General features: G+C 40.6%; 1 protein-coding gene across 5 annotated transcripts; it reads left to right on the top strand.

Moving 5' to 3' along the window:
- Positions 1-50: 50 nt before the first annotated feature.
- Positions 51-21,363, top strand: BROX (BRO1 domain and CAAX motif containing). Of its 5 annotated transcripts, none has more exons than XM_045982720.1 (13): positions 51-396; positions 2,328-2,444; positions 5,403-5,509; positions 5,854-5,950; positions 9,783-9,878; positions 10,935-11,007; positions 12,423-12,528; positions 13,477-13,566; positions 15,060-15,145; positions 16,109-16,190; positions 16,505-16,655; positions 17,545-17,704; positions 18,897-21,363. In XM_045982720.1, the coding sequence occupies exons 2-13, from the start codon at positions 2,344-2,346 to the stop codon at positions 18,981-18,983; spliced, it is 1,236 nt and encodes a 411-aa protein (XP_045838676.1). In that variant the 5' UTR covers positions 51-396; positions 2,328-2,343; the 3' UTR covers positions 18,984-21,363. The 5 variants fall into 5 exon arrangements, with proteins under 5 accessions (XP_045838676.1, XP_045838677.1, XP_045838679.1 ...); XM_045982721.1 differs by lacking the exon at positions 51-396 and adding an exon at positions 747-884; XM_045982723.1 differs by lacking the exon at positions 51-396 and adding an exon at positions 952-1,185.
- Positions 21,364-26,087: the final 4,724 nt, after the last annotated feature.

Raw genomic sequence — 26,087 nt, 5'->3', positions numbered from 1 at the left:
CGTTAGGTTGAGGCCGCCCCGATCCCGCGAGGGCCGCCATTGCTATTGCGGCCTTCTTCCTCGGCTTGGGAGTCCCGGCCGCGTTCTCTCTTCCTTTCAGGAAAAGAGAGTGCAGCTCACGATTAAAGACTGGGGAAAAGAAACTAGGACAGGGCTAAGGAACGGAGCGTTCCGACGGGGCCGCAACACGCGGAGCCTCCGCCCCGAAGCGGCACGTACTGCCGCCTCGGTAGCTGTCATGGCGGCCCGGGCCACGTGACCCCGCCTCGGCGCAGGCCTGGTTGCCCGTCGCTCTAGTTCTCCTGGCTCTCCGCCTCCCTCCCTTTCTCGTTTGCGGACTTGGACATTCCCTTTCTTCCCCGAGGAGGACTGCTACACAGATTTCCGACAAATCCGGTAAGTTTGTCATGAGAATGGGCGTTTCCCAGTAACACCCCTACCTCTGGCATTATCCCGGAGTCCCAAGCGATAGGGTTCCCCCCCCCCCTCGGCTTTTACACGCGTTTTCAGTCTCCAGAGACTCCCGGATAGTGATCCAAAAAAGTCTCCTTCTAAGGCCTTGAAACAAACGAAAGAAGGAAAATGCATGTTGGCCCCGCGAGTCGATCGTATTAACAATTGGACTCGACCGAATACCCTTGCCGGCGTCTCCACTGGCCGCCGGCGTCTTACAAGCTAAACGGGGGTTTGTTCGGCCGCTGTGGGGCCGCCGCCCCCGGGTGGAAAGTATCGGCTTTCCAAGAAAATGCCTGTTCGGATGTGGGGTTGCCAGGGGTGGCGCCTGCGCAGGGTCGCCGCGCGCCGCCTCCTGCTTTGGGGCTCGGGAGGAAGAGGCTGGGCGGTAAACAGGAAGTGGGCGCTCCGAGCTCGGGGGTGGCTTGCAGGTAAGTGTCTAGGGGGGCCCGAGGCCTCGCGAGTGGGGGGCCCCTTTCAGTAATCGGAGGCGCGGGAGGTGGCAGCTTAGATCCGAGCGTTGTGCTGGTGGCTCTAAGGGCACCTTGCACCTGCGGCTGGGTGTGTCGCTGTTCACTCTCCGAATTCCTGAGAACTGGAATGGCAGGTCTCAGAAAGGGGCCAGGTGGGGCCGGGGCGGACTGTGCAATTCTTACTCTCTTCGTTCCCGAAGTCAAGATATACAGGACGGCGGACGTGTTCATCCGGGAAGTGGAAATCCACCTGAAAAGGGTATTGGTAGAAAATTTGCTGCCCCAGGTCAAGTGTACGGTGTGCCATTATCTCGAGAAGGCTTGATGTATGTGCACGTACAAGCAGTATAATTTACTTATGTTATAAAGTTGGTTTACATGGATGTTTAAAAGATTATGTATGTTCTTAAAAGAACGTGGAAGTTTTGAGCCATAAGTGAACTCAGCTTTTCATTGAGTGTACAGTGCATTGAGTAGTGCTCGCTTCCGCAGCACATACACAATGCATTGAGTATCTGGTGCTCTCCCAAATCGGTTTTGTCAGGAATAGGTGAATATTTTAAAGGAGGTGCTCTGTATTTCACGGTACAGCCCACGGTTTTAGTGCAATGCCTTTAAGTTAATTAAACCTTACAGGTTTTCTTGACGATGATTTCCCGGAATCTAGTTGCCGCACTTAAGTGTTCCACTGGGCCTTTCTGTATTTGCATTATCTCCTAAGGACTATTAGGCAAGTGACGTGCTTTTTTTTTTTTTTTTAACCAAAAAGGGGTAGGACTTAACTTTTTTTTTTTTTTAAATGGTTGATTTATTTATTTGAGAGAGACTAGGTGAGGGGAGAGAGAGAGAATCCTAAGCAGGCCCAAGGTCGGTGCAGAGTCCAACTCAGGGCTGGATCTCAGGATCCTGAGATCATGACCTGAGTGGAAACCAAGAATTGTACACTTAACCAGCTGAACCACCCAGAAGCCCTTGGGACTATTTTTTAAATTGGCATTTCACTTAGGTAGTTTTTCACATATTTTGGGTATATAGGATAGAAATTATTGGTCAAGTACCATGATTTTTTTATTCATGAAAATTCTGTTTCTTATTACTGTTTTGTGGAAAGTGTATTTATTGTAGAAACACATGCTGTAACCAATAAATTGGCATCAGCAACACCGTGTTGGAAAAATAGTTAATTTAAAACCTATTTATTTAAAGTAGCCTTAGCAGTCTAATTAAGGGTCATTTGTACCTGTGTATGTCTTACTCTTTTATATATATATATATATATATATATACACACACTTTAAAATGCATATATATATCCTTAGTAAATTTTTAGTTGTTTTTATACTGTTTATGTTAGTAAATGTTTTATTTTTATTTTTTAAACATCTCCTTTTATATTTCTAGGAAACAGCTGGAGAAAATGACACATTGGTTTCATAGGAACCCATTAAAAGCCACAGCTCCTGTCACTTTTAACTACTATGGTGTAGCCGCTGGCCCTGCTGCTTCAAAAATTTGCAGGTTAGTGTTAGTCAATCTCAACAAGTACTGTTTGAGCCACTTTTGGATACAAGGTACTAATTTAGGTTTCATGGCAATACAGAAGTATGTAGCACATTGCCCTACCCTTAGACTCCTTATAAACTTACAAATGACCTGTGAAGAGTGAAAGAATAGATTATTTAAAGTTTGGCAGCCATCTAGACTGCAGTCCTTAATTTTAGATCAGTGAGTCCCAGAGAAACTAAAACAAACACAATAAAAGAGTTAAGCTATATATTAAAACAGTACAAGAGACTTCACACAGCTGTATATGGATATTGTTAATTAACTGGATCATAAATTCATGGAGTTCTGAGCAGGGAGAGAGTCCAGTGAGCTGGAATAGGCTTTGCAGTGTTCATACAGGAGAAGGGACTTGAGTTGGAGTTTATGGCTCAGTTTGGGAGTTGGCAAACTGTCCTGCAGATTTTTCCCACTGCCTATTTTTATAAATAAAGTTTTACTAGAACACAGCCATGTCATCTCACACCATTTATATATTGTTTCTGGCTGCCTTTGGCTGCTTTCCTTTACAGCAGCAGAGCGGAGTAGTATCAGCAGAGACTTTATGAACCACAGCGCCTCAAATATTTACTTTTAGCCTCTTTATGGAAAAGGTTTGCTGATACTTGATTTAGATTGTAAGAAGTGATAGAAGAAAATAATTTCTTTCAGAGAAATGTTATTCTGGGGTAGTGAGTAGATCAGTTCAGAACAAAAGAGATATTTCAAAGGAGTCAGCTGTTCATAGTGTCTAATTTGCTCTGGGAAGTTGAAAAGGATTCAGTCTGTATGAAGTACAGAACCTAGATGATCAAGACCTTGATGGTACCAGTAATGGAAAATTGAGAGTGTTGCTACTTTTTATGGAAAGAAGGAGTGGAGCAAAAGATAGGAAAACTGGCTTATTTATATAGATCAGAGGTCATCAAACTTCTGTGAAGAACTGAGTATAAACATTTTAGGCTTTGTGGGGCTGTATACAGCTGCCGTTGGCATATTCTTATTTGTTCATTTTTATAAAAACAAGCTGAGAGCTGTTCAAAACAAGCTATAGGTTGTCATTTGCTGACCCCTAATCTTAAACTCAGAGGTTGGTCCCAGCTTATTTGTTTTATCTGTAATACTGGGCAAGTCACTTAACTTCTCTGGGTCTTATTATTCATCTATAAAATAAACAGCCTAAAACAGACATTTCTGAGGTACTTTTTTTCCCTGAAATTCTTTAATTTTAAGGTGAGTGTAATTTTATACAGTTGGGTTGCAGATGATTGAGTGCCTCCCCGGAAATAGCCCGCAAACTATTTGAGCCTGGAATGGGTGTTAAGAATTCAACTTTTTTCTGGTCCAGGAATTACTCTTGCCTAGCTTCTAGTTAAAAAAACTCAACAATGACAAATTCATAAGGTAGGCCATCCCGTTTCGGGTAATCTGTATGTAATTGTTGGTATGTACTTTCTTGGAATAAGCCTTCATGGAACTTGTAGCAGTGAGTAAACGTTCTACTCACACCATTTAAAGTGAAGTCTGCACTTTCTTCTAAACATTACTGCTACATTATAGGCCTTATAAATCTTAAAATATTTGAATGTTGGTATTCTTTCATTCAACAGAGAACTTTGAGTGTGTCCTTTATCCTTGGAACCTACTAAGTTCTGGATGTACAGTCCCAAGTCTCTTGGTGCTAATAATCGAAGTGTAGTCTTTCATTAATCATTTACATGCAGGTGTCTTCAGTCATTGTCCTGCAGTATAATTTCTGAGCCCTCATTAAGCAAGTTGCCTTCTGAAATTAGATGTGGAACTGGAACCCGACCAAGTTGGAGCTGATGATGTAGCTCCTCAGATTGGATGTAAGGATGTTAAGACCTCAAAAGGAAGAAAGGCGGAAAGCCAAAGACTAAACATTTTAAGGAACTTGTAGAGATAAGAGGAGATCCTGGGAAACTTAACGTTAGTGGAGTAAGGGGAGAAGAGAATTTCATGATGGAAATGGTGGATCTGCAACATTTTTTGCTGCGAAGAAGTAAAGGAGAATGGAGACCAGGGAGCCTTTTTAAAATGAGTAGTAGCCACGTGTTCTCACACACTCTGAATGTGTATGTTGAATTATAGGATGCAATTTAAAAATAGGGCTCCCTGCTTAATAAAGTGTATTGATACAATGTCAAGTTTTGAAATTCTAAGGAGATGCTCAAACTGCATAAGCATGTTAAATTACCATTTTTCAGAAATCTTTTATTGTAAACTGCTCTGTTTAATTTACTCATTCTTAATTCCTTTCTCCCATCTTACATGCTTTTGTGTGTGTTTTTTTAATTAAAGCTTGCTGTATATTGTTATTACATAATTATTTTTCTTTTTTTTATTTTTTTTATTTATTTTTTTTCAGCGTAACAGTATTCATTCTTTTTGCACAACACCCAGTGCTCCATGCAAAACGTGCCCTCCCCATCACCCACCACCTGTTCCCCCAACCTCCCACCCCTGACCCTTCAAAACCCTCAGGTTGTTTTTCAGAGTCCATAGTCTCTTATGGTTCGCCTCCCCTCCCCAATGTCCATAGCCCGCTCCCCCTCTCCCAATCCCACCTCCCCCCAGCAACCCCCAGTTTGTTTTGTGAGATTAAGAGTCATTTATGGTTTGTCTCCCTCCCAATCCCATCTTTGTTATTACATAATTATATCCATGATTTGCCCCTTAGATTATACTGAGTGTATTTTAGTACCACTTGTAAAACAGTTGTTACTAGAATTTCACTTACTCCCAGTTAGTCTTAAGTTTATTTCTATGTATACCTTAGTAAAACCTTCGAGGAGGTGTATGTGTGTGTGTTATCTTAAAGCTTTTTACAATGGACACTTTTAAACCACTTTTACATAGATTAATCAAAATGCAGCTTACTTAAATTTCCTGACTATTTCTGTCTCCTGTAAGTGACTTGAGGTCATCCAGAGCACGACTGCTTGAACTCTTCACTGATCTGAGCTGCAACCCAGAAATGATGAAGAATGCGTCAGATTCCTATTTTTCACTTTTACAAGGTTAGTTATTTATGGGAACTTAACAGCTTTGCAGAAATTCACATTTAATTCTTAGGCTTTTCAAATTTGAATAGTTTAGTCTTCTGGTCTGTATTCTTTGATCTCAGTACTTGAGTTTCAGAAACGTGAGAAATGTTAGGGTGATTTTGGTCCTTCTAACATTTTGAAAATTAAATGTGTATATACTTCATATTATGTTACGTTAGAAGAAGGTATGAGGTAAAGAAGGGGAGAGAGGGACTCAGAGTTTTCTTCAGGTATCTGGGTAAGTCATTATCTGAAAAAATTTCTAAACAGAATACTTGATATTTCTTCTAAAACTGAAATGCTGTACCTTTTTACAGGTTTCATAAATTCATTGGATGGATCTACCCAAGAAAGCAAGTTACGATATATTCAAAATTTCAAGTGGACTGATACATTACAGGGGCAGGTTCCAAGGTAGGCAAGCCAGCGGTATGGAACAGAAGCCATTTTTGTAACTATTTAGCCAGTGTTTAACCCGTAGCCTCTGTATTTGAAGAAATAGAACTAGATCTGACCAGCAGCTTCTCTTATCAGGTAATTAGTTAAAAACGTTTGACCTAAACTAATACATTCTGTTAAGTAAAAATATAATTTATTTCTCCTAGGCCAAATCTGTTTTTGAGATAATCAGTACAAATATTAACTAGGCTTAAACACTCTTGGCTTTATTAATAACACACAAAGAACAGTTTGGGAATTTGGAATCCTACTCTGTCTTTGAGTCTTTGCCTTCCTTCAGGGAGATCAAATTTTGCTTTTCACCTAGTATTTTTTCTGATGGATAGTTCAGATGTCTTTGGTCAGTCTCTTTCTTTCTCTTTGTCCCTGGTTCCACCCCAGCTCGATACTCTTTTGAGTCATAGTCTTATTTTCTTCATAATTTCTCTTCACTGTTTCTGCTCTTTTAAAGATTTTTTTTTTTTATTTTGCCAGAGAGAGAGAGTACACACAAGCAGGCAGAGGCAGGCAGAGGCAGGGAGAGAAGCAGGCTCCCTGCCAAGCAAGGAGCCCGATGCAGGACTCGATCCCAGGACCCGGGATCATGACCTGAGTCAAAGGCAGTGGCTTAACCAACTGAGCCACCCAGGCGTCCCTGTTTCTGCTCTTCTAAAAAATCTGCCTCAGAACTTTATCACTCACTTGAAACTAATCAGAAGAGGTCTGGTTATAACAGGAAACATCATAATGGTGCTAAATTTTTATTGGACTTTTTTTTTTTTTTAAACACCATTGTATTATTTAAATGACCATGTATCCTGATGTCAATTTGCTGTAGAAAGTTGTGTAAAGTCAGAAGGGAAGGAAGTGAAGCTTGCTGAGAGACCCAGGACAGGCATTGCAGTGGAAAGAGTGTGGGCTTTGGATTGCTCGGTATTCAGTCTCAGGTCTCTGTGTGAACACGAGCTTCAGCTCTGGGTTGGGGTTACACGTACAGGGCTTTTATGAGGAACCAAGTAGGCAAATTTATGGTAAGCGACTCAAATAATGCCAGGTATATAAAAGATATGTGCTAAATTGCTAGTTTCCTTCCTTCCTTGGCAATATTGTATGTAGAATTCATAAATTTGATAGGAAGGTGGAGATTGTGGATTCTTTTCAGATTTTAATATTCTGGGATATTAAGGTTTTCTAGGTCCTTGTTTTATGTGTTTCTTTATGTGATCCCTTTGTACTTTATCTAAAAGTAAGGGATATTTTTCTTCAAAAAGATGTTTTTGAGAGTTAAACCTCTATTGTTATCACATTGCAAGATTGTAAAATGTTTTGCAGTACATACATTTGACACTTTTCCCCACCATGCCAAATCGTGATTCCTCGTGACAGCTTTTTTTTAGCGAGTTTTATGAGGCAATGAAAAATTAGGTGATGAAGTCCTTAAGGAATGATATCCAATATTCTCTACAGCTAAGATTTTTAAGTTGCTTTATCTTTGATTGTTGTTTATTCAGTAAAGAGTGTGCTATGAATATATCTGTTCTGAAAATGTTTTTTCAACAATGTGTATTCTGACTACTAAGACATGGTACAATAGAAATGGAGTGTTTGGGAGCAAGTGAGACTGAAATAAATGAAGGATAAAATGGGAGACAGTTATTCACGAGACTTTATATATATTAGCAAAACCGTCTTATTTAAAGGTAAACTTATAAATTAGATATGCCTACCAAATTACCAGATGTAATTCATTTGAAAGTTCTCAATGCTGAAAAAAATGAACATTTTTTTTAAAGATTTTATTTATTTATGTGTCAGAGATAGATGATGCAAAAGCAAGGGGAGAAGCAGGCTCCCTGCTGAGCAAGGAGCCCGATGTGGATCTCAATCCCAGGACCCTGGGATCATGACCTGAACTAAAGGCAGACACTTAACTTACTGAGCCACCAGGCATCCCAAGAATGAACTATGAAACTGTGGCTTCCAGTTTTCTTCAGTGGGTAACGCTGTTTTAAGAAGTGTGTTTAGTGCTCGCTTTGGCAGCACATCGCTAGAACGGGAACAGTGTAGAGACTAGCATGGCCCCTTTGGTAGGATGACACACAAATTTGTGAAGTATTCCCTTAAAAAATACATAACTCGTGTTTTTGTGTATTATAACATATTAAACCGGATAGTACATAAGTTATTTTTGAACTGTGAATGTTTTATAACACCACTCCTTTTTTTTTTTTTTTTTTAATATTTTATTTATTTGACAGAGAGAAATCACAACTAGGCAGAGAGGCAGGTAGAGAGAGAGGAGGAAGCAGGCTCCCCACGGAGCAGAGAGCCCAATGTGGGGCTCGATCCCAGGACCTTGGGATCATGACCCGAGCTGAAGGCAGAGGCTTTAACCCACTGAGCCACCCAGGCGCCCCCCACTCCTTTTTTTTAATCTAAAAAGTTTCCCTGTCTCCATTCCTTTTATGAGGCAGCAGTTAAATAAAAGATACAGAGTGGAGGGGCACCTGCGTGGCTCAGACAGTTAAGCATCCGGCTCTTGATTTTGGCTCAGGCTGTGGTCTCAGGCTCATGAGATCCAGCCCTGTGCTAGCTCCGTGCTTAGCAGGGAGTCTGCTTGAGATTCTCTCTCCATCTCCCCTCCCCCTCCCCCCGCAAATGCATGCACATGCACGTACCCTCTCTCTCAAATAAATAAGCCTTTAAAAAATACAAAGTGGGACCATGATTCTAGTATCTTCTCTTTGGGTAATTTTTCTGTATCTTAGTATAATGTATATAAAAGAAGGCTATTACTTCTGTTTTCTTCATCGTTTGAGATAAATGAGATAATATATAAAAAATTCTCAGGTTCTTTTCAAAACAGGAATGATTAAAAATTAGTATTACCTTATTTGCTAAATAAGCTCTTGCTGTCCTCTTGGTGTCGTATCTAGTAATAGAATCTGAAGGAAACAAATAAGATGTTTGTAAGACCTTTTCCTTGTGGTACCCATACTGATTGGCGTGGCATTCAGAGTCAACCAGTTTCACTTCAGCTTGGCTTTTTGGCCTCGATTTTTTTCTACAAACTGTGTGCTCCATCACACTAGTTGGGTCACTCCTCTCAGGAAAAATGTTTATGCTGTTCTTGGGCTTTAACAGCATCATTCCCTTACCTGGAGTATCTTTCTGCCTCCCTTCTGGCCATCTTTCAAGGCACAATTCAGAGACTGTCTCTACCATTAAACCTTCTCTAATCATTCTAGCCTGAAACAGTCTCTCTTCTGAATTCCATCGCTTTTAAATTGGTGTAAGAACCAGCCACTCGAGAATCAACTGGGTACTTACTAAACATGTAGATTTTGGCCCCGCCCAGACTTTTCAGATTCTTTGGAGTTGAGTCCCTGTAATTTGTTTTTTTTTTTGTTTTTTTATTTGACAGAGATCACAAGTAGGCAGAGGCATACAGAGAGAGAGGAGGAAGCAGGCTCCCCACGGAGCAGGGAGCCTGACATGGGGCTCGATCCCAGGACTCTGGGATCATGACCTGAGCCGAAGGCAGAGACTTTAACCCACTGAGCCACCCAGGCACCCCTATAATTTGTATTTTTAAAGCTAGTCTGTGCACAGTAACCTTTGAGAACCTGCTATTCTCATGCTTGCTATTATAGGCCATTATTTTTAGTCATTAAATACAGGACTGGTTTCTTCACTTTCCAGTTAGCGTATAGTTCTTGTATAATTTTGAGTTGAATGTACGGGGGCTTCATATAGCAAAGTCTCAATAATTGACAGAACTTAATGACACCCATGTTTTTAATTCTAGTGCCCAGCAGGATGCTGTTTTTGAATTAATTTCCATGGGATTTAATGTAGCTTTATGGTATACCAAATATGCTTCAAGACTGGCTGGAAAAGAAAAGTAAGTCTAAAGGGGAGGATTGTATATGTATGTGTTATTTTCAAATAAATGGAGATTGGTTATTAAAAAGTCTAGGCTATTGATTAAAAATACCCCTTCTGTAAAGTGAAAGGTTGCCTCATAGCGTTTTAAGCCTCAATTATGGAGCCCACTGTTAAAAGGGAAAAAAATTAATCTTGTCATGAGGAAGGTCTTTCTAAATAAAACCCCAAACCAAGAAAAGGAAAAAAAAAGCATAAAAGTACCGTAAGCAAAATTAAAAAACAAATGACAGAAAAATTGCGATGCACGTGACAAACTGTTTTCATAATGGAGAAGGAAAGGAAAAGACCAACAAATCATTTGAAAATAAGCAAGGGACTTAAACAGGCAACTCACAGAAAAAGAGATAGAAAGATGTGAAAGCTGTTTTGAAGGATTCAAGAATTGTGAAATGAAATAAGATGCAATTTTTATAATAGTGAAAATGGGCGTTAGCGGTACGAAACTGGCAACTACCAGCCGTGGTGCATCTGACATGCAGCCGTTTAAACATAAGGTGGGGGTGCCCAGCTGCTCAGTCGGTGGAGCACGCGACTCTTGATCTCGGGGTTGTGAGTTCGTGCCCCACATTGGGCGTAGAGATTACTCAAAAATAAAATCTTAAATAAGTAAAATAAAGTTGAATTGTATGTCCTGATGTAAAATCACCTGTAAAGCAATTAGATGATTAAGCACGAATGGAATAGTGAATATTGTGTGTGCTTTTACATGTGTGCATGTATTAGGTGTAAAATATTTTGCATTTGCTTAATGCACAGAAGATTACCTGGAAGGAACAAGAAGGCTTTGTCTCAACGTATAGGCAGGGTCTTCCTTTTAATCATCTGTAGTGTCTTCTGTTGATATTTTTCATGTGCATTTATTTTTTTAAGTGCCAAATTAGATTTTTTTAAAAGGAAGAAAACTAGTAAGAAATGCAAATGACTAATTTGGTTTTATGATAATGCATTAGTTGTTGATTTTAGTGCAAGAACCAAGATTCATCCTCTAACTAATGTAACCACTATCTTTAAGCATAACAGAAGATGAAGCGAAAGAAGTCCATCGAAGCCTAAAAATTGCTGCGGGGATTTTTAAACATTTAAAGGTAAAATAATAATAACAATAAAATATAAAGACTAATACTTTAATTCTTGAATACTTTTTCTTTCTTGGGGTGGGGGGATTAGGAATTATTTCACGTTGTAAAAAGGACCTAGTATAGGTTGTTTTTCTTAGGTCGAATACTTTATTGGTGATTGCAGCCAATTACAGAATATCGGATGTCTTCATTTTAGAAAGTCAGTGAATTTTACAATTACAAAATTCAAGTTGTAATTCACTGGTTATTTTTGTATCCCTTTGGTAAAAATTAAAAAAAAACCATGAAAAAAAATTTTTTTTTTAAAGATTTTATTTATTTCTTTGGTAAAAATTAAAAAAAAAACCATGAAAAAAATTTTTTTTTTAAAAGATTTTATTTATTTGTCAGAGAGAGAGAGAGTACACACAAGCAGGCAGAGAGAGAGGAGGAAGCAGGCTCCCTGCCGAGCAAGGAGCCGGATGCGGGACTCGATTCCAGGACCCCAGGATCATGACCTGAGCGGAAGGCAGCGGCTTAACCAACTGAGCCACCCAGGCGTCCCAAAAACCATGAAAATTTGATGGTTCTTACCATTTCCCATTGCAGTCTGTGGCAGTTGCCAGGATAAATCATGATTCTGCAAAGCTGCACTTGAGTGTATTCTCTCTATCTCTGTGAAAAGCCAAGGGGGGCAATCAGTGTGCACTAATTATATGAAATCTCCAGCAAAAGAAATTGGGAAAGACTGATGTATTTCGTAGTCAGGATTACCCACACCTCACCCTAGTTAAACTGCTAATTACTAGACACCTTCCAGAGGCCAATGATGGGTTTTCTCTTGATAAAGTAAGATGCTTTTAGTGAATAAAAACCTGTGATTCTGAGTTAACAGAATTGTAGACCTCTTTCTACTCTACAGTTGTTAATATGAATGAGTAATTCCAGCAGTCATGCAAAAGAGAGCTTTGGTTACTGTTGCAGTTAAACATTTCCAAAGATGAAAATGTAGCTTGCATATCTGTGCTATCTATTTTGACCCAAGTTTTGCAGAGGCGTACGAGAAGCTTTAAAAATTTTAGTATACAGGAGCTTTTGTTCTCTAGAAGCTAAATACTGCTCCTTTTTTACACAGTTTTGGTGCCCTGAATTTATTCTGTTTAGGAGATCACAACCAGAGCTGAAACCACGGGTCATACACTTAACTGACTGCACCACCCAGGCACGCCAGGATTTTATTTTTAAGTCATCTCTACACTCAAGGTGGGGCTTGAACTCAAAACCGTGAGAGCAAGAGGCACATGCTCCACTGGCCAAGCCTGCTAGGCACCCCCTGAATTTCTGATAAATCTCCAAATTGAATGTCTTCCATTTTGTTCATCTCTAACAACTGGGTTAAAATAAAATGTGGCTTCTTTGTTTTTTTTTTCTTTCTCTCTCAGGAAAGTCATATCCCAAAGCTTATTACGCCTGTAGAAAAGGGGAGGGATTTAGAGGCACGACTGCTGGAAGCTTATGTTGTCCAGTGTCAGGCTGAAGCTCAAGAAGGTATTCTACATGTCGTCAGATTTTTTTTTTTAAGTAACTTCTATTGGCATCTGATTCTTTCTTTCTTTTTTTTTTTTTCTTAAGTCAGAATTAGCTGGATTTGAGTCTCACATTTAAGAAATTTATTGTGAGAAACAACTTCACCTTTAGCATTTGCCTTCATGGATAGTTAGCAGGAAAAGGCCTTGCAGTTTAATGGCTCTTTTATTTTCATTCATTTATTTATTTATTTATTTATTTTTAAAGTTGGGGTTTTTTTTGTTGTTGTTGTTTTGTTTTTTCTTCCTTTAACAGAGAGACAGTGAGAGAGGGAACACAAGCAGGGGGAGTGGGAAAGGGAGAAGCAGGCTTCCCGCCAAGCAAGGAGCCTAGTGTGGGGCTTGAACCCAGGACCTCGGGATCATGACCTGAGCCGAAGGCAGATGCTTAATGACTGAGCCACCCAGGTGCCCCTATTGGCTCTTTAAAAAAGGATTTTGATTGATGTCATGCCATTTCTGACAACATCAGATTAATTCTGTAACTCCTTTTTCCCTCTCTACCTTGCTCGCTCTTTTTTCCTCTTGCACTACTTGGCTTGCCTTTAAATCTTCAGCTTTCAGTGGCAGGAAATAAATGAAGACTCCAGTAAAACCAATAAAGAAACTTTGTAGGCTTTTTGTTTTTCTCTGTTTTAAATTCGAGTGTCCTGGAAGTGTTTGTGTTCGTAGTAGTAATTTTTTGTGATTAGCTAGTAATTGGCTAGTGATTTAAAGAAACAGTATCAAAATCAGCAAGCTCGGTGTTTTTGGTTTATGTTTGCATTTTCTGTCACTTAAACTTTTCATGTTAAAATTCTTAACAAACTGTTAAAATTCCAAATAGATCATTGGGCTGTCTTTTGCTGTTATAATGAATTTAATGCAAGAAAACTTAATTACAATTCACTTTATTGTGCTTTGGTTACAGTAACAATCGCTCGAGCAATTGAACTGAAGCATGCTCCTGGACTGATTGCTGCACTGGCATATGAAACTGCCAACTTCTATCAAAAAGCTGGTAAGTTTATAATTCTTTTATTGTATTTTTAGTCTTTAGATTTTCAGATTAAACTCTTGGCTTAATAGGGAATAAGCAAAACTACAGGAATCTCAGATTGTTTGACCATTTGCAAAACTGGAATAATACGCGTTATTTTATTATGTTGTTTTAAAGAACGAGGACTGTTCAGCTAATACGCTACTTTTAACGGAAAGGACAGTGCAGTCCTTTTTAACAAGTTATATGTAATAATTATACAGGTGTTTTAATTTTGAAGTTTTTTTTTTACCTTAATAATAACCTTACATTTGCTGTCATTAAAGAAACTGAACTCCAGAGAATTAACTAATCTGTAATTTAACGGTTACTAGGCATGAAGTTGGGACTAGAACTCTGGTCTTCTCATTAGCCCATTATTCTTTTCATTCACTTATTGAGGAAATAAGCATTTGTTTCTATTTATGGGATGATTACTGTTTTAGTTGCTAGCTATACAAAGATCAGAAGAGATTCACAGTCTGAGGGAGGAAGCAAACACATAGCCACATTATCATAGCATAAAATAAGATGTTATTACAACAGTGTAATGAAAACCAAAAGGATCTAGGCATGCTAGAGGAGATTGTCTAGGGGAAGGTGGCGTTTGAGCCTGACTTTGAAACATAAATAGAAGTTCTAAGTTTGCTAGGAAGCTTTGCCATATGGAAGAGTAGAACATTCTGTAGTACGTCAGAGATAAGAAAAAATTGAGCACCTTCTGGGACCTTTAAACAGATGTCTTAGCTGAAACACAGGGTGATAGGAGAAAAGGTTAAGAAAGGATGCATGTGTGAGATCCTGAATTGGTGTGTAAGCCTATCTAAGAAGGTTTTTATTCAGTAGATAATTGGGACCCATTAATAGATATGAAGCAAATCTGATTGGATTTGAATTTAAGAAAGGTCCCTCTAATTGTAAGATGAGAAATGGGCTTTCTTGGTGAAGGACTACTAGGCTGACTCCACTTACGTTGAGAGGCGATTAGAGTGTGTGGAGGAAGTGATGGAAGCATCGACAGAGACAGTGAAGTGTGGAGTGTGAGAGAAATGGGTTAGAGAGAAGTTGGCCGGATGTGCGTGTGTGTGTTAGGCAAGATTCAGTGCTGCGGGGTCGGACCAGTAAGGAGAGTGTCCGTGTCTCTGACTTGGGTGACCACACTACACGTTGCTATGTTATATAATTTTAAGAAAACAGTAAAACAGTATATAATTTGTATTTATCTTGAAGTTCTCTTGTTACCATTATCTTAAACTTGTTATATTACCATCAAAAGATGTGCCGTGGTATTTAAACAACCTTATTATGTAGTTAAAATACAGTTATGGGAAAATTAAAGTTTTTTGGGAAAATGTGTAAATGCTTGAGTTTTAGACTTGAACGGCATTCTGCTGTTAGCATCTGAACACATGATCTAAAAGTCTTCTAGTGAATCAGGGTGAAATTATATTTTGCTTTTTAAAATGTAACTTTAGATCATACTTTATCCAGTTTGGAGCCTGCGTATTCTGCTAAATGGAGAAAATATCTTCACTTGAAAATGTGTTTCTACACAGCTTACGTAAGTATTTCTAACCGGAGGAACAGTGTAAATCACTGTCTTTCCTGCCCCTTGAGCGCTAGGTCTCCTTGTCAGACTCTCAGTCTGCGCTTGACGAATGACGGACGCAGCTCTCCTTAAACCGAGACGGCCAGTGCAGCCAGTGTGAGCTGAAGTGGGCGGGCAGAGATGAGGTAGAATTGTCGAACTGGGTTCTAGCAGTGGAATTACTGTCTGAGCGAAACTCACTTTTAAGCCGGAACCTTCCGCCTACTTAACGAGAATTCTCTCCTTTCATCTTGGACATTGAAGAAGGGATTTATTGATGCTAACCCTAAGGCACACCACCCAGTATGTCCCCTAGATCTGTGCAGAACCACTAATCAGCCCTCTTTGAGGAGTTACTTATCAGTCTCTTACACCCATTAAACAAACTTCCTCTTTGTTGGTTAGAATATCATGTGAGAGATAATCAAGCACCTTTTTTGGATCCAGGTTGATATTTTATTTTTTACACCTTCAAAATCTGTCTTCAAGCATACAGCGTTGGACCATTTGCAGTCCTTGCCTTTGATACAGACATTTAAAGAGAGAGCAAGGTGTACTACAGGCTGATAACATTTCTCTTGAAAACTGTTTAGTCATTAACCTTAGACTCCTCCCTTCCTCTCCTTCTGCATTAGCACCGCAGTTTCCCTCCTTTATCTGCTGTGCCTGGATTGCAAAAACAGATTCATTATTCAGAAATACTTTTTGCTCTCAGCCTGTAGTTAGAAAGTTCGTTTGGCTCAAAGCTTGACTTATTTCCACTTTCTATGCTAACAGTGATTGGGGGAGGCTTATTCAAGTAAAGAAGTGTAAGGGGCTGCATTGATACTTCCAACAGTGGACAAAGGCGCTCCTTCATCTGATGCATATGTAAAACAGTGATAGCAGAAGGCATCATTTGCGGTGAGAATGAATAAAAATGTGTTTCTCTATCAGGCTTACTGTTATCATGGTCAGACTTTGTTGGCTAGCGATAAATGTGGTGAAGCAATCAGGTCCCTCCAAGAAGCAGAAAAGTGTAAGTATTCCTGCCAGAATATTAACTCCCTTTTTAAAAACAAATGTTTTATCCTAAAAGGAAATAATCAGTTAGAAGAGATTTTGGCTGAGTTCATGAAAGAGAATGGGACCAAGTGAGGGAACGGGAGAGAGAGAGAAACAAAGTTTCAAAAGCCCAAAAATACATAGAAAACACTTACTTCCCCTTGCACGGGTACTGGTATTGCTGTCAGACTAGGTAACGTGCAGGAAAGTTCCTGTTGTGTGGTTCAGAGCCTTTTTAGTATGGTCAGTAACTAATTACAATCAAATCATTTTGCCTTTCACATGCAGTTTATGCCAAGGCAGAAGCATTGTGCAAAGAATATGGAGAAACCAAAGGACCCGGCCCAACGGTCAAACCTTCGGGACACTTATTCTTCAGGAAACTTGGAAATCTTGTGAAGAACACCCTAGAGAAATGTCAGAGAGAAAATGGATTCATGTGGGTACAGCTCAGTATGATTTTTGTAATATTAATACGGTATATACTTGTATTTATAATGTTTAAGTATTTATATTGTGTTAGTAATCCCACAGTTTCTGGTAGTCTCTGCCCCCAAAGATTTTATGTCAGATTGCATTTAACATTAACTCTGACTTTCTCTTTAAATCGGTAGTAAGGTTCGCTTGTGTTGGACCTGACTTTGTTCTCCTTCTCATGATGATATATAAAAGCAGATTCTAAAAATTAAACATCAGTTATTTACATGTAGCTCACTTACAGTGTCTTAATTTTCTCTTCACTTTGCCTCCCTGCTGTCTCTTCCCCACATTACAGACGGCTTCTCTGCTCCCTTCGCATTTTCATCTCACTCTGGTTGCAGCTGTCTGTAAAGCAGGGAAATGGGTTTTCTGTCAGTCCTGCCTAGTCCTATCAAACAGTTTTCCACTGTTAAGCCCACATTGTTCAAAACAACCACCTCTGTGTACTAGGAGAAGCAGTTGTCCCCGCTTGGATCTCTCTACATTCTTCTGCTCATGTCCTGCATTTGGTCACACTGAGCTCTTTTACTTGCTTAAACATACCTAGTATAACTTCTGTCCCTTCTTTTGGAAAGCATTCCTGAACCACCCCTGCCCCCTAACATGGGGGTTAGTTGCCCCTCTTTCGTGTTCTCACAGTGTACAGCATCTGTCACAGCTTCAGTTACGGTGCATTGTTGTTGCAAGTTTTCCCGACTGTTTCGTCTGCTCATGCAAGCTGCACGAGGCAGGAAAATCTTGTCTGTCTTGCCCATCGTTACTGTCTTTCTCTCACACAGGGCCTTGAACATAGAGACGCTCAAGTAGTTGATGAATGAATGAATTGCTTTTTAAATTGCTTTTTGCAGTTACTTTCAAAAAATTCCAACCGAAGCTCCACAACTAGAACTCAAAGCGAATTACGGTCTCGTAGAGCCTGTACCTTTCGAATTTCCTCCGACAAGTGCACACTGGACACCAGACACTCTGGCCGCATTTGATCTCACCAAAAGACCCAAGGATGACGGTGTATGAGATTAGCTTTCTTCCATTTGTTCACAGAAGTTCGAGAAGAGTTCAGAATTAGCATTTTAGATATATACGTTTGTCTAAACGTTAAATGAGCTACCTGCAGTGTTTGGTGTAATGTGTTGTTGAACTCTCTCAGAGATAATAAGATCTCTAGGCTTTAATTATCTTCTGATTTTCTGCATAATTGAAGTTGTTTTCAAACACCTTATCTTGCCTCTCTGTAGTTTCTAAGCGCCTCCTTTAAGAAGAGTGGGAGAAAAGGTCTGAAACAGATGGCTTGTCCGTGTTTGTATTGCTATAGCAATACTGTGTTTTGGATTTAGCATGCCTCAGGGTATTTGAAGATTTGCTCTAATTTCAACATTCCATGAAATCGTCCGGTGGTAAAATAAGACTGCCTTTATTCATTTATATCTAAGTACATTTAGGTGTGCTAAGTCAAATAGTAGATTAAGTGGAAAATTTGAGGTTTGACTGCCAGAAGAGGAGGCGTCTGAAAAAAAGGGATGGGAATTAATTTGCAGCCATAGCTCCTTCCTGAAATGTTTTTAGGTAATTTCATAGTATAATTTTTTAAAATATAATTTCTTCCCAATTCTGAAACTATTATTAAAATGACTACCTTGGGGTGCCTGGGTGGCTCAGTGGGTTAAAGCCTCTGCCTTCTGCGCAGGTCATGATCCCAGGGTCCTGGGATCAAGCCGCATCAGGCTCTCTGCTCAGAGGGAGCCTGCTCCCCCCTTCCTCTCTGCCTGCCTCTCTGCCTACTTGTGGTCTCTGTCAAATAAATAAATAAAATCTTAAAATAAAATAAAATGACTTATCTTTTTACCCTGCTCAGCCTCTAAAGTAATGCTGTACGAGGTAGCCTGTTACTGTCATGAGGTGTTTTCAAACTTAGAAGAGTTCTGCATGCACAGATTCATTGCTTAGTTTCTCCCTCATCAGAAAGAGGAAGAGCACCATTAGCTTGATGTTTGCCTACCTATCTAGGGTCTCATCTTCACTGAAATGTTGCTTCCTGATTGTGTCTTGAATTGATACACGTAGCTTCTGGAACAGCTTTGTTAATCTCAGTATTGTGTAATTTAATCCAGCATCTCTTAGAAGTCTAAGGTGGAAAAGATCTAGTGTTTGTTTTTCAAGTCTTAGTTTATGTACTTACTGCTGTGTTTCTCTTTCTCCCTAGACCAAACCCAAACCAGAAGAAGTGGTGAAACCTGTGAAAGAACCAGATATCAAACCTCAGAAGGACACGGGGTGCTACATCTCCTAAAGTACATTGAGAAAATGGGCACTTTGAATTTCTTTACTAGCAGATAAGAGAAACCATGGAACTTCATATTTCTTGAAATGGTTCCTCTGAAGGCTGTAGAATGATTTAGTACATTCAGAGGGAAATCTGCCTTCAGTTTATTTGTTCTTGATTTTTAACATAGTAGAGTTATTTCATGCTTTGTTTCCAGACGCCTTTTTAATCAGGACAACATGTAAAAGATTTTATTATGCCTCTGAAGGGCCTATTTTGTTGTTGGTGTTTGGCTCTGAACTCTGGGTAGTAATAAGTTTCTGGTTAATATAGGCCAGAATCATGTGGTTTCAGGTATGTTTTTCTGTCTTCACACACACAAAAAGTTTATTTTCCTTTCTCTTATTTGATGCCAGAAGAATGAGAGGAGTTGGTTTTTAATGGAGAGGTTTTTCCCCTTCACCATTATGTCGTCACACAGACTTATGTTCCGAGTCTGTTATCTTTTCTGGTAGAAAAGTTATTTAGAGTTGAAGATCAGAAAATCTTCTACCAAATCCCTCACATATATAAGAAGCGATAATTTGTTCAAAAATCAGTGTTTATAGGTATTTTGAGACCATTTAAGAACTTACCCCAGGGGCGACTGGCTGGCTCAGTGGGGGGGAGCATGTAACTCTTGATCTCGGGGTTCTGAATTCAGGCCCCATGTTGGACATACAAATAACTCAAGTAAATAAATAAATCTTAGCAAAAAAAAAAAGGTACATACTCCTATTCTGGTAGCCTTGCACTTTATTTCAATCTCAATGAACCTACAATGATTTTTACAAGTACCTTTCCTAGTAGGTTTTTTTTACTTAGAGGACAGAACTTTGTGACAGCTCTTAATAAACAAAGAATGAAAATGTTTTTGCAGAAGTAAGATAATGCATGATGTAAAGAAGAAATTTGAAACCTAACTGGAGGTAGGTTGTCCTGAATTACACTGGTAACTACATTTTGGCAACAGAAGTTAAGGTGAAATGCCTTTGTTACCTGACTTCAGTGTGCGTTGTTTCTGTATGGTTTTCTAAGACACATGTCCTATCCAAATTGTATTGCTTTAGGCCAGAGGCCGTAACAAAAACTTAAAGAGCAAACATACAGTGTGATCTTAACAATAGCTTGTAATACTGAAGTCATTAATTTAGCATATACACAAACCTGGGAAATAGTGGATGTATAATACTTTTAACAAAAGTCATACATCTGTAGGTTTCTCTTTTGATTATTCTTCTGGGGTGTTAGCTGATTTTCCTATCATAAATGACTGATTGGTTCACTTAATAGAAATAGTGGTGGACCCCAGGAGCTTACTATGTGCCAGGCCCTCTGCCAAACACTGATCATCGATGAACCATTGAATCCACACTGCAGTCCTGTGACAAATAAGCAGAATCTGCGTAAAGTGTTTAAGTAGTAATAAACATTTCATTATGAAGAATAAATAGGGGCGCCTGGCTGGCTTAGTCAGTGGAAAACATACGACTCGATCTCGGGGTTGTGAGTTCACGCCCCACGTTGGTGTAGAGATTACTAAAAAAAAAAAAAAAAGAAAAATAGATTATGCCTATCTGAATCAGTATTAGTGTTCAAATAAATGATTACTTTAAATCACAGTTTTCACTCTTGAAAATACGTAGTATCAGTGAGGGTTCTTTTTTTTTTAGATATGTGGAGATGCTGATTACCCCTTGCTGCGTAACAGTTAATATTTGACGCTGCAGAGTCCAAGAAGTGGAATAATAACCAGACATTTAATTTTATTTTGCTGCGTATAGAAAAAATATTTTAATGAAGTTTCACTGTGTTTCGTGTGCTACTACAAAAGCACTGGTTTGCTGTACGCCATTTACTGACGGAACTTTAAATAGTACTTGATGCCAGCTTGTTGCTCTTGGCCTGTAGGAACTATTTATCTTGGGTACTTGGCCATACTAACCTAGTTAACTGAATTTTCACATTGACATTTTTGTGAATCATTCCACCATATGTGGCATGAAAATGCATCAGATGGTCAGTGCTTCTGTAAAATGCAGAAAATACCGGTGTTACTTTAAACCAGTAATTGGCAGCTTCGACCTGAGCAAGTAATACCGTGTTGACTTCAGTATAAGTGACGCTCTGTGACTAGAATTCCCCATTTTTATCATACTCTTTAAAATGGTGTTGGAGATTTTTGGAAGTTAACAGATGTAAAGCAGTTGCATGAAAGCTGTAGAGGGATGTAACTTTGTGTTAACTATGCGTACATTTCATTCTTAGTTAAACTGGATAATGACAGTTAACACACTCCGCTAAAAGTGTTGTTTATATAATGAATTATCATTTTATTTATGAAAATAAAAGTAATTTTACTTACAAATTCATCGGGATTTTGTGTTTTGACCTATTTTTACATTTATTAACCAGTAACCATTAATAGGACACAGAACCCCTAATTCTTCACAGTAACGTTTTCAGATGACAGACATGCATCGGGTGCTTTATGCCACATGAGTTCATTAACTATCCAACATTCCTCGACCTATCTGGTTTCTATTTATGTTTATTGGTACTTACCACCTCTGAATCTCAAAGTAGGAATTCAGTTGGCCTGTTATCTACCTTCCTTTTTAATTACCCAGTGCAACACGGTGGTGTGTTCTATGGGAACCTGGGCTAGAGAGCCAGTCCTTGTGGCCGAGCAGTGCTCTGCATTAAACTCTGTGCTTTGGAAACTTGAGCTATAAATGTACTGAGACATAAAACCCCATTCGGAAATCTTTCTTTATTTTCCACAGTGTGCTTTAGAAAATACCACATTTTTTATATCTTAATATGTGTAGAAAAATAAATTTTGGGGGCACCTGGGTAGCTCAGTTAGTTAAGCACCTGCCATCCGCTCAGGTCATGATCCCAGGGTGCTAGGATCCTGCTCAGTGAGGAGTCTTACTTCTCCCTCTCCCTCTGCCAGCCCCCCCCCCACTGTGCGCTCTCAAAATCCTAAAAAGAAAACTTGGAATGTCATCTGGCTTAGCATAATTTTGTGTCTAAAGACTTGATATTTGAGTAATTTGCTTAGAATTTACATTTTAATTTTATTTTTAAAGATTTTTATTTGAGCACAAGTCGGGGAGAGGAGCAGAGGGAGAAGGAGAAGCAGACTCTCCATTGAGCACAGCCCCACGGGGAGCTCAGAGCTCGGATCCCTGGACCTTGAGATCATGACCCCGGCCGAAGGCAGGTGCTTAACCAAGACTGACCCACCCAGGCGCCGCCTACATCCTTATCTCTAAAATGTTTTGGTAAACTGAAGGGACTAAATTAAGGGGCGCCTACTGTGAATTATAGAATAAAAACGCACTTATCCAAAAGGCCAGAGCTATCACTTAAAACTTTTGATATGCTCGAGGTAGGTGTGAGTTCATATCGTCATTCAGAGTGCGCCCTAGAATGTTTGTTCTCCAGTAGCTTGAGTTGTATTCTCTAAAGAAAATTTTTTTATAGTTTTGCTTATTTCTGTAATCCCTACACCCACTCAACGTGGGGCTTGAACTCACCCGGCCAGGTGCCCCTTGGGTTTTGTTCTCTTGAGCTTCCCAAGTAGTTTGCCTCAAGCTACTGATCTCAGCCACCTCAGCCTCTCAGCTGGGCGGAGTGTAAGGCGGCCAGAGCTCCCTGGCTGGTCACCTCCAGAATTTCAGAGAATTCCCTATATCATCTGCCCTGACATAGAAAAGGTTGAGAAAGGCCCTAACAGCACTGGCCGGTCAGTCATGTCACTTGATCCACAGATCGAGTGCATGTACACGTCTTAGTACTGAAAATAAAGATACAAAAATCCTGTCAGGGAATGTTCTGTCACAGTTCTCAGGGGAGCAGTGGTTGAGTGATCCATGTGTTCATCTTTGCTCAGTCCACAGAACTCCTCGCTCAGCCCTGCCCTCTTCCCGATCTAGGGTGCGTCACACACGACAGAGTGGGCCCTTCTCCTCCCAGGAAATGGCGACGAGACACTGGTAGCCAGTCCCGCTCTGCCAAGTGGGGCTTTGGCCGTTCCAGGCCCGTGTCCACCAGAGGCTCGGCCTTTAGACCCCCCCAGCCCGGGGAAGAGGGGAAGGTGGAAACTGGGAGTCCCTGCCCTGGGCCCGGTAGCTCCTGCGGAACTAACCACCCCGTGCACTTGCACCTGGTTCAGGAAAACAGGTCTTGATGAGTGCAAAGTGAAAGAGCCCCGGGTAATTTAGGTCTGATGTCTCCCTGAAGTTAAATGCCAAGCCTATATTTGTTATTTTGTAGGGACAGATTACAGCGCTGTGTTTCAGTGAAGGACTTAATGAAATGATTCATGCCTAAATGTAGTGAGAAAAATATTAAATAAAAGGCAGCCATTTTAGCTTCAGAAATAAAGCCAATTACGAGTCTGTTCTCTTCTTTTCTTTCAACCTATTACATAATCCCACCTGTTCAAATGATCTGAACATACGGTTCATTTGTTAAATAAATACTGAGTTCCAGCCACGTCTCTGCAGGGGCGGGAGACAGAGCAGGAAGCTCACAGGTAGAGCCTCTCCCACTCCCGGAGGACCGGTGGGGGGAAGGGGAGAGGGAGACCAGTGGAACACAGGGAATGTTCAGTGAGGATAAGGGCTGAGACACAACAGGGCTAAGGAGACTGTTGAGTGGTGGTGGCGGCCAAGGGAACGGGAAGGGGCCTTCAGAGACAGAGGAGCTCAGAGCAGGCCATCTGCACTAAAACCGTGAAGGAAATGAGGGAACAAAGTCCAAGGGAGCAGCGACTAGTCCTGGGGACTGCGGGCGCAAGGTTCCAGCCTGGAGTCTGTGTCCTGTGTGTGGAAGTGGGATGAGAGGGGGAGAGCAGCACAAAATGAGATCAGACAAGTATTGGGCCCAGATCTACAGCCCTGCAGGCTATTGTAAGGACTTGGGCTTTTCCCCCTAGGTGCCGAGGGACCCCCCTGGAGGGTTTTAAGCCGAGGAGGGATGGGAACTGATTTAGGATTCAACAACCCTGGCTGCCTTTTGAGAATAGACTGTAGGGGGCCAGTTAGGAGTGACTGCAGCAATCCAGGTGAGAGATGATGGCGCAGACCAGCCTGGAGGGGTGGTATGAGGATTCCAGAAATATCCAAGAGGATTTCTTGATGGAATTAATGGGAAGTGTGATTAAATGAGAAGGATCAAGAACGACTCCAAAGTTTCTGGTCCGTACAACTGAAAGAACAGAATTGTCATTTTCTGAAATGGAAAGACTCTCAGAAGAGACAGGAGGGTGTGTCTAGGGGAGGGGTGTGCAGGAAGGAGAGTGCACTGGAGTGTGAGCAAAGATTTAGTTTTGTCGGGGCTGAGCAGTCTATCAGACTTCCAAGAAGCCGTGTGGAGTGGGCAGGAGGATCTATGAACCTGGGATCCAAGGAAAGTCTGACCTGGAGATAAAACTGGTGGTTATAAATCCGTGTGTGGACCGGTCTTACAGGCATAGGGCCGGGTAAGATCATCAGTGAATAGAGACAAACAGAAGAGATCCAATCACTGAGCCGGGAGGTACTCCAATACTGAAAGATTAGGGAGATTGTATGGTCTGTTAATTATATCCTTAGGCACAGTTCTTGATAAACTGGATTTGGGGTTTTTAAGAAACAAAAAGTAGAAGTGCTCATAGGAATGAAATGGAGGAAAAATCATGGTGTAGGGGGTACTTGGCCTTCTGGAGGGTCTCTTGCAAAACATCCATGTCTACATACGTGGTGTGAAGTTGGTGGTGCTCCCAAGGGTTTTGTAAATAAAAGTAAGTAGATTCCGGGGCGCCTGGGTGGCTCAGTGGGTTAAAGCCTCTGCCTTTGGCTCAGGCCATGATCCCAGGGTCCTGGGATCTAGCCCCACATCGGGCTCTCTGCTCTGCGGGGAGCCTGCTTCCTCCTCTCTCCCTACCTGCCTCTCTGCCTAGTTGTGATTTCTCTCTGTCAAATAAATAAAATATTTAAAAAAATATAAGTAGATTCCAGGGGCGTCTGGGGGCTCAGTGGGTTAAGTGTCTGCCTTTAGCTCAGGTCATGATCCCAGGGTCCTGGGATCAAGGCCCTCATTGGGCTCCCTGCTCCTCTCCCTGCTTGAAGTCCACCTGTCACTCTCCTTCTGCCCCTCCCCTGGCATGTGCTCTCTCGCTCTCAAATAAATAAATACAATCTTAGAAAAATAAGTAGATTCCACATTCTTCAGTAATTTCGCATAGCACATCCTAAAAAGTCCATTAGGTGGCAGAAAAATATTCACTAAATCAACTGTAAGCTAAGTCTCTCGTTTTCTTTTTTTTCTCTCTCTCCTTCTCTCTCCTCCCTTCCTTTGAGCCTCCCTCAACTGAAAGATATAAATGCCTATTTAACTCTCAACACTATTATCAGGGAGAACCCAAGCCAGTATTTTCTTCAGAGAGCCAACAGGTATCATGACTCTGTAAATATAGGTAACACTAAGTCAGGAATAGGGGTGATGGGGTACTTCACTTGGTTTGGAAATGTATGAACTGGGAGATGGTCTTCAGAGGAGTGAAGTACAGTAAATGATAGTGGGACTGCCAGGCTTTATTCTTAAACTTTTTATATTTAAGCTTTTTAGCTAGAGCAAGGTTGGGAGGACTGCTCCGAAAGCAAAAAAAAAAAACAAAAACAAAAAGCCCTCTTGAAAAAAAATACACAAGATGTCTTGGCACGAACTCAGTGTACACCAGATTGCTGAATCTCTTCCTGCTTCCTTGGGCACAGGTCTCCAAACTTGCCTGCAAAGTGAGATCACCTGGGCAGCTTCAAACATAACTGATATCCACGTCCCACCCACAGAGATTGTGGTTTCCACGTCCCACCCACAGAGATTGTGGTTTAAGTGGTCTAGGGTGTGGTCTGCCCTTTGAATTTCTTTCTTTTTTTTTAATAAAGATTTTTATTTATTTATTTGACAGAGATAGAGAGAGAGATCACAAGTAGGCAGAGAGGCAGAGAGGCAGGCAGAGAGAGAGGCAGAGAGAGAGGGAAGCAGGCTCCCTGCCGAGCAGAAAGCCCGATGTGGGGCTCAATCCCAGGACCCTGGGAT

Source organism: Meles meles, chromosome 17 (assembly GCF_922984935.1).
Source record: "Meles meles chromosome 17, mMelMel3.1 paternal haplotype, whole genome shotgun sequence".
Taxonomy (NCBI): Eukaryota; Metazoa; Chordata; class Mammalia; order Carnivora; family Mustelidae; genus Meles; species Meles meles.
This window is presented reverse-complemented; position numbering and strand designations above follow the sequence as displayed.

Coding starts and splice junctions, on each gene's coding strand:
- BROX (XM_045982719.1), top strand. Junction 11,008..12,422: donor GGATTTTTAAACATTTAAAG/GTAAAATAATAA, acceptor TTTCTCTCTCAG/GAAAGTCATATCCCAAAGCT. Junction 16,656..17,544: donor CAGAGAGAAAATGGATTCAT/GTGGGTACAGCT, acceptor TGCTTTTTGCAG/TTACTTTCAAAAAATTCCAA.